General features: G+C 38.8%; 1 protein-coding gene across 1 annotated transcript; it reads right to left on the bottom strand.

Annotated features, from left to right (window-relative positions):
- Positions 1 to 4,138: 4,138 nt before the first annotated feature.
- Positions 4,139 to 8,392, bottom strand: LOC145119606 (uncharacterized). Its single transcript, XM_079055285.1, has 5 exons — positions 8,059 to 8,392; positions 6,594 to 7,900; positions 5,078 to 5,466; positions 4,928 to 4,988; positions 4,139 to 4,838 (listed from the first exon to the last, which is right to left on the bottom strand). Exons 2-5 carry the CDS (start codon positions 7,821 to 7,823, stop codon positions 4,359 to 4,361), a joined length of 2,160 nt encoding a protein of 719 aa, XP_078911411.1. The 5' UTR covers positions 7,824 to 7,900; positions 8,059 to 8,392; the 3' UTR covers positions 4,139 to 4,358.
- Positions 8,393 to 9,213: the final 821 nt, after the last annotated feature.

Genomic DNA, 9,213 nt, shown 5'->3' with positions numbered 1-9,213 from the left:
CATACGAGAGCTGCGCATCAAGGTCAAATCAATTACTTTGAGTTTATTTAATCCAAGCTGCAAGCGACTTAGAATATTCTCCGAATAACAAGCGACTCCACACACGAGTACCAAATCACTAATACTACCTCGACTCATCTTGAGGCCCCCTAGCTGCTTTCCAAAAGCAACCGAGACCTCCCTGGTCACAACTTACCTGCCAACTAACCGATTCACCATATTCCCACCCAGTTGCTAAGTCAAATAGACACACACATTCGCACCACGCGACTTCCGAACGAAGGCCTCATCTGACAATAGTTTCCCTAGCTATCTTGCCATTATGGTTCCAACAACCTTTCTAATCCAACCGATCAGAACCGACCGTCAAACCTGACGCCACCAAATGCAATGCTAAAAGTAGTGTTGTAAATATCGGCCTAGGCGGCGCCTAGGCGCTAGGCGGTCTGCAACTGATTACGATTAGGGTGCTTGGCGGAAATTGGTCAATATCGGTCAAACTCAGGCTAGGCGCTCCTCGGCGGACCTTGGCGGGAAGATTTTAAAAAATTCAAATTTTCAAATTTTCAAATATTACACCAAAATTTACAAAACTTCAAATTTTTAAAATTTTAAATATTCAAAATTTCAAATATTATACCAAATATTTCAAAATTTCAAAATTTAAAAATTTTAAATTTTCAAATACTATTTTTTTAGGATATATTAAAGTTTTAAAATAGTTTTATTAGTAATTTATGGTCCCCGATTAATCCTCCGATTAATCCCCGCCAAACCGATTAATCGCTTGACCCCAGTCGACCGCCGAGCGATTTTTACAACCTTGGCTAAAAGTGAATGCTACATGACCAACTTTAGTCTTATATCACACTCGGCCTCAAACGACCCACCACTTCCCTAATTCCATGAATGTTGTGGCCTTCCCACAGTCTTACCAACTGACATACTCTAGTCCAATCCATCTGAAGAAATCCATAAACAAAATCATGGATTTACCATGCCCTCACCTCTACACAAGGACCGGTGAATGCTACAGGCCACCTCGCAGTCTTACAACACTCCAACACTGTCTGCCAACCTAGTGAATACTACGGACCACCCCGCAGTCTTACAACACTCCAACGCTATCTGCCAACCCAGTGAATGCTACGGGCCACCTCACAGTCTTATAACACCCTGGGTCTCACATGAAAGTGCTAGGAGCAACCTCCTGGTCTTCCATACAAGCATCACAAAGACAACTAAAATACAATCTACAACTAACTATCTACTTAACTGTCAGGGTCCAAACCTGGATCATGTAAATTATGTCACCCACATCCAAATGGGTCCAGATCTCATTTCCTCAAAGGTCCTACGCCTGATATTACTCGATCTTTGGTCACCACTCCGAAATAGGAAACGATTAGGGACAGGGCATTACACCTTTTATGACACGCAACGTGTGTTATTAAAGGGTTGTTTTCTAATAATGTGAACATTGTATCTCTTAACCAGAGTCTTACAAAGAGGTTGGCTCTGATCCCATTTCGAAGAGCTTTATGGTAGAGAAACTTACGGTTCTTTATCAGACTCATACGTGGGATTTGGTTCTGCTCCTTCATGGAAAGCACAAGATTGGTTGTCGTTGGGTATACAAGATTAAAACCAAGTTTGATGGTTTGTTGAAGTTATAGAGTCTGACTTGTTGCAAAAGGATATTCGCAAAAGTATGGTATGGATTATGAGGAGATTTTTGTCCAGTTGCAAAAATGACGATCACTCGCACTTTAAGTGTTGTTTCTTCTGTTCGGCAATGGTAAAAATTTATCATATGGATGCCAAGAATACATTTTTGAATTGTGATCTTCATGAGGAAGTATACATGTCTCCCCTCCCAAGTATTGCTTCTAATATCCCAAAAATATTGGTAAAAGGTTTTATTATTAAGCCATGAGATTCATACATCAGTTGTTCCAAAACCAAACATGATATAAATGTATCTCACTTATCAGAGTAAAACCAGCAGTCATCAATGTGGAAAATCATACGGGAAATGTTGTGCAGTCAAGTCGGGCCCTTTCCTTTTGAACTAGAAGTACCTGAAAATGTTAAACCACAAAACCGTAAGCACAAAGCTTAGGAGTTCCTCAAAATACCACATACCATACAAATGGGCCCAACCCAGCATATGAATGGGCCCATCCCAACATACAAATGAGCCCAGCCCAACGGGCTCGACCCATAATACAAATGGGCCGACCCAACATACAAATGGGCCCATCCCAACATACAAATACAAGAGTCACAATGACAACTAACATCTTACATAGTATAGTGAAAGACTCGTCTGTCTCACGAAGTCAGCTAAAAACACAGCTCACTGCCACACAAATGGTGGTACAACACAACTGTTAAATCAAACAAGGTCCCACCTTAGTCTAACCTCTTTAAAACTAACCATTTTGTCCAAAAGTCAAACCAGGTCAACAAGTCAATGGTCAAGGTCAGAGTCAACGATCAACGCTTCCATCAGTTGACCCTCACGTCGTGACCAGCTACTGGTCACGTCGTGGGAAATGAACTCAACCCAATTCCAACTCAGTCACGATTTAACTCAGTCTCAGCTCAAATCAGTCTCGATCCAAATCATCGTCACGTTGTGATGTGCAGTCATGACGTCGTGATAGAATCAATCCAAATTAATCGGGGAAAGGCCCGATTGTCACGTTGTGACAACAAGGGTGTCACGTCGTGAAATTGATTTTCTCAACTTAATGGATTCAACTCTTAATCTATTAAGCCATTGATCCAATCTTTCTAGAAAGCCTCCTAGCGTCCAATAACACCTAAAGGTCGATGCGTTTTAGCCATGCATGCTCATTATGAGTCTAAGGCTCCAACTACGTCAAACATGAAGAAATATCACCACAGATCACATGTATGGGTCCAATACACAATCAATTTGCAGATTTGAACCATATGATATACAAAGGACCTCACGGATCAATATAAAGTTGCTAACTTTATGGAATCCTACAATTCCAACTATCTCATAATTGAAGAAAATAAGACAAAACCTTAGATCTAGCAACCTAACATAAGAAAGTTAAGATCTTAGACACATACAAAGGTCCAAAGATGCTCAAAATGAAGCCCCAAGCGAGCCAAGACACTAACAACACTTCTAAGGCCTCCTTCTTTCTTCAAAAGAAATCATAAGCACCAAAATGAGCTCAAAATGAAGGAGAGGGATTAGAGTTTTCTTCTATAGGTTTGGAGGTGATGGAGACTAAGGATGAAGGAAACCTTAGCCCCTCACTTCCTTTAAATAGGGTCCAAGTCCGGATTTAGGGTTTTGCTTTTGATCAGGTGTCACGTCGTGACCCACATAGTGTCACGTCGTGACACTTAAATGACCTTTCCCGCATAACGCGATCATGTCACGATGTGACCGTGCTTCCTTCACATCGTAACCCTCTCAAAATACATATTTTACTTAAAGTTTCATACCTCGAGGATCTGGATGTTACATTGCTCACCAACCATGTAAAGGTTGTCGACTTCAGAAAACATACTAGGTTTGAAGGGGGATGTTAGCCTAATCAGTTTATTGAGTTCTTCTTTTTTTTTTTTTTTTTTTGGTATGGGCCCTATGTTCAGACATTTAGCTATGTTTAACCTAATTAGCTTTATATTTATTGTCTTATTTTGTTTCTATTGTCCCATAGTTTACATGCGTGTTTTTCATGGAGTTGATTTATTTGTTCATAAGCAAACACTAAGATTTGTTTACTTTTTAGTATTCGTTTCTTGGTGTTTCAATTTAAAAAGATTTGGGAAGGTGACTATTTGTTTGTTGGGTGTTGTTCACATTTCTTAGTTTGGCAAACCATAAACCCTAAACCGCAAGTGTGGTCGTGGTGGCCACACAATGGTCAAGCATAATGACATCCATATAAGGGCTGTAACAATGACGGTGATGATGGCAGCAACAAGCAGCACCACCATGAATGACCATTGCAATCCTTGACAAGGCTACAACAGCAAATTTGGCGCTGATGGGGGGTGGTGACGACGGCAATGATGTAATTAAGCTTTGATCACCAACACTCCAACTTGTATTGGTAACATATATATGCTGCTACTTTAAACATAATTTACTATAAAGGATAGTTTTTCCAAATATAGAAACGTACAAAATCCAAGATTAGGGTTTTTGAAATTAATTCACATAAACCCTGGAAACCAATATATGCCGATCTACTACTACCACCGTAATTCTAATTAAATTCCTGAAAAATACATTTTTCCCAACTTATCCCCCAATGGATTTTCTCGATGCTACTGTATTATTTTATCATAGTTAAATTACAAAACTACCCCACAAAATCATGAATCAACTGACGTCCAAACCGCTGCCTGAGCTGATGTTCATGTTGCTGCAACTGTTGCACATGTTCAGCATTCTGCCTGAGTCCCAAAGTAAGAGAAACAGGCCCAACTCCACCAGCTTCAAATGTGGTTCGTGGGTAGGGCATGATGTTTGTAAAAGATCGGTCCATTGTGGTTTGAGGAATCTGAAACTCTGGCCTTGATCTTTTCTCTTGCTCCCATAGTTGCCCATTTGGTTCATTTTGATTGTTTATCATGATTAAGGATCCAGAATTCCTTGAACACTCGGGTTGTTGCTTATTTGTCAGTGAGCTCATATCCATCCTGCTAGTGTCTTGATCATCAGTTGGAGGATTGTTTGTATTTGTGTTGGAGTCCACCAAACCTTTAGTTTCAAGGGTGTGGATTTCTTCCACCATAGGCTTCCATATGCGCACTCGAGCATTTATAAACCAGTTTGAAACCTGATTCAATCACCATCAAAATGAATTACCTTGACAAAACACATTTCTTATGAGTGTCTTAAAGCATCAAGACATTCATAGTAACTAACCTGATTTCTTGTTAGTCCCGTTTGAGTTGCCAACATATGTTTGTCCGCATCCGATGGGTACCTATAAGTATAAATTTAGCCCATGCATTGTTTTATTTTATACAAGCTCTCAAAATTAGAATTTCATGCACTAATGTGACGGATATTTACGGGTGAAGAAAATGGTCGAAAAGCCAAGCTTTTAGAACCGAGACTGCACGTTCAGGAAGGCCTCGTTGAGGTCGCCACACGGGTTGTTGGTTCCCAAAGATTGCTGACCCTCCACTTGATTTCCCGTGTCTTTGTGAGTTATGATCAATGGATTTCAACTGAGACAATGAATCATTTGTACCAGTGGTTGGAGAACACAAATCTTCAAAGGTCTTCTTCATTTGTGTAAGTTGCTCAGAAATCGCACTCTTAACAAAGTGGAAATGGCGTGATACTGACTTGAGAGCCAAAGAAACGTATGGAGTTGCTGAACTAAGTCCAGCGACTGTTTCAAAAGATGAAATCACCATCTGCATCTGCTGATTATATTGCTTGTACCTTCTGCATACCTTTTGAAAAATATAACACCAAGAACCATGCATTATAACACATGAAGTAAAGGATAGTTGTGACAATAGATTTCTTTTGTGGGCTCGTGAATGGAAAGTTGGATGGGAGTGGAGAACATTGCATGTGAAAGGTCAATCATGGTGTGATTAGGGACATTAAAAGTGACGATAGTGGGGTAACTACAGTTAAAAGTATGTTTATCAATTGGGTATTGTAATAAGAAAGTTCTCCAATATTATAATCTTACTGATTTTGACCCCAAAAAATTCTAAGTTTTCTCCATTATGAAAGTACTTTCGTGGGTCCGTTATGTTACGGATCATTTTGAATTGATAAGAGGAAATTAACAGTATCCTTGACGTCTGGAAGGGCAATACTCTTATACTCTTTCGAGACGAAAGGTAAAAAGGCAAAAAAAGAATGACCAAGAAAAAACAAAAGAAAAGGTAATTCTTTACGTCCATATTATCAAATCAGAGAGAGTAATAATAGTATTCAGTATTCACTAGTGAAAATAGATGATAAGTATATTCATCGACTCATCGTACAAGTGTTTGTCAACCAACATCCGGTGGGAATGTTGTGTCACACCCTTTTCACATAGTACAACTATTTCTTGAAAGTTTTGAGCGACCATTAACTATTTATTACCTCTATTTACTACAATAAGTTTTGATAAAATAAAAAATATGGCTGTAAAAGATCCACATTTGGAACATAAATTATCACTAGGATCCCGTATGAAACATAACATAAAAATTAATAAGAGAAAAAAAAATGTAACTCGCAAACTCAAAAATACAGTTGTAAAAGATCCACATCTGGGTGCAAGAAACACCCAAAATGCATGTTTTGAATAATCACAAGATGTGTACAGAAACCATTGACGTACATGTTTTAAAGCACTGGTTAGGTTATGAAAGACTAGTTAACAGTATAAACTACGAACTATATCAATTTGAACACTAGTCTATAGTGCAATAATGATACGAAGCTCTCCTCCCAAAGAAAATGTTTTCATTTTCTTGGGTGATTATTTGAGAGTTTGACTAGGCAAAGATGAAACGTTCATATTTAATGAAACTCACAAAGAAACAAAGATTAATTAGAGAATCGGGATTAATACCTCCTCCTGCATATATAGTAACTTGGCCTTCTTTTGATGAAACTCCGGCCGATATGATTCAGAAAGAGAGCTGCTCCGGCCAGAAATATGTTCATTGGAACCGTAAATAGTGGAAGATGAAGCACCGGAGCCACCAGACTCGGTGGAAACCCTACTCATTTCTTCATCGAGAATCTTGTGAGTGTTGTCACATGCTTGAACTAACTCATGACACCCAACATCACAATTATCATTCAATAATTCTTGTGCTGGCTTCAAATACTTGGAATTCTTAAGAATAGTAGCGTAACCCGTGAAAGGACCCAGCGGGCCAACATTCCGTTGAGCAAAAGAAGAGATCCCCATCAACTGTTTTGGGTCCGAATTCGTTAAAAGATCGTTCTTTAAGGGTTTGGGAGATGAATGTAGGTTTGGAAACTCGGATTTAGCTTGAGGAACTGATGAAAGTGATAAAGATAACCCCTGTGTGATGCAGTTGTTCTCATTAGTTCCTTCTCTATGATCATTATTTCTATTTGCTATAAACCCTAATTGTTCCGAAGCATTCATCCAACACGGAATCGGCTGATTGATCTCTAAAAAGTTCTTGCCTTGATGAATATGGGTTCCTACGGTGGCTGATGTAACAACTTCTTGTAGAGTGTTGTGGTAATACGGTGTAGAACTGAACGCCGGAACTTGGCCGTAGTTTTTCTGATCACCCAAGTGAATGTTTTGCAAATCGTTACTAAACCCGTAACACGATTTGGAAGTGGCTCCGCCGTCAACCACCATCGGAGAATTGGAGTTACTTTGATCGATACTCATGGAAGCAACGTTAGAGTAACTAACAACATTCCAGTCACTACTAACTTGAAGTTGGTTTTGAGAAGCGACAACACTTTTCCAATTCGCACCGTTTTGTGAGTTATCGCCGATAACTTTAGTCGATACCGAGTGGGGAAAATTCGCCGGAGATGAACCAGAACCCGAATCTTGTTCATGGGAAACAAAAGCATGGTTCGGAGGTATCAAAAGTTGTGGATTACTAGCAACGGAATTAAGCATTTCGGAGGGGAATACATTCGGATCGTATGAAATGGACCCGTATCTGGGTCTATGAACTTCAAAGTGAGGATCTTGTGATAAATGTTGGTGGTTCGGATCGTCAGAGTTTTGCTGAAATCTCAACTTATGTCGCCGGCTTTTCTGGGCTACATGAGATTCCGTTCTCAGATTGTTCATCTCCATCAAATTTAAAGATATAGTATCTTCTCACCAAATTATAACAATAAAAGCTTTCACTTGATTAAGAACTGTCAAATTCCCTGCATGAAAACAATCAAAGTATGAAACTTGAAATCTAAAACACCATACAAACAACAATAACAGTTATAAAAGGTTTTGATATCTAGAAAACCCATTCAAGATAAAGAATGGAAGTCACGTAGAAATTCATGGAGCAAGATAAAGGTCGTAGAATCACCTCATAGATGAGAGGAAGTAGATCTTCATCTGGTAAAGCGGCTGCCGGAGAACTAGAGGAACCGTCATCGGCGGAGAGAAGATTAAGAATGGTGGCGTGAGGTGGAGAGAGAAGGAGAGCCTTAGGACAATGATTGCAAAGGTGATAATTAAGTCCAGTTGGCTTTTTAGACTTCTCGTGTCTCAAAGACCTAGAGATTTAACGACGTTAAGATTTGACGGCTGATATTGGGGTTGTCTGCGGCGGTGGCTGACGGGGTTGGATGGTAGAAAAGGATATGGGGTTTAAGAAAACACCCCTAGTCGGCCAATTAATTACGAAAGGGTCTTTGATTATCTACCTTTTTCCAGGGGCCACATAGATTTGACGTCCATTAATTGGATGCATCCGAATCTCTCTTCGATGCATCTCTCTTCACGACCATACAAATTTTGGACACATAACATTTCATATTTAAGGTTAAAGTATATTTCTCTGTGAGTAAATTACACGAATGGTCCCTATGGTTTAGGGTAATTTGCGCATTTGGTCTCTAACTTATTTTTTTAACTGGGAAGGTCCTTATTGTTTGTTTTTATTACACACTTGGTCCCTGTCTTATCTAAAAAGACTATTTTTCCCTTGATTTTTTAATTTATATAAATAAACACACCCCCAACCCCACCTCCGTCATCTTACCTTACCTACCCCACCATTTTTTTTTATTTAAATAATAGTCTTTTTAAGTAAGACAGGGATCAAACGCGTAACAAAAACAAACAATAAAGACCTTCCAAGTTAAAAAAATAAGTTAGGGACCAAGCGTGTAAATTACCCCAAACTATAGGGACCATTCACTTAATTTACCCTTTCTCTGTTCGTAGTTTGGTGAAAATCATGGATAGAAGTAATTTGCATACAATAAATTTTTATTTATATTTCACTTTAGACGGGTTATATATATATATACACACACAATAAATATATTAAAAGGGGTAACTAAGAAGAAGCTAGGAGTACAATTATAGAAACATTAAAAAAACATGCATTATATTTAAACAAAAAAAAAATCCAGTACCAAAAATTAGCATTTCATTCCGACCAACATAGACTTTTTGTACACCATTTGAATCTACCATACCTAATTGAATAAGATTTCTCGTAGATCTATTCAAT

The sequence above is a fragment of the Lactuca virosa genome, chromosome 6 (assembly GCF_052849685.1).
Source record: "Lactuca virosa cultivar CGN04683 chromosome 6, Lactuca_virosa_CGN04683_v6, whole genome shotgun sequence".
Classification (NCBI taxonomy): domain Eukaryota; kingdom Viridiplantae; phylum Streptophyta; class Magnoliopsida; order Asterales; family Asteraceae; genus Lactuca; species Lactuca virosa.
This window is presented reverse-complemented; position numbering and strand designations above follow the sequence as displayed.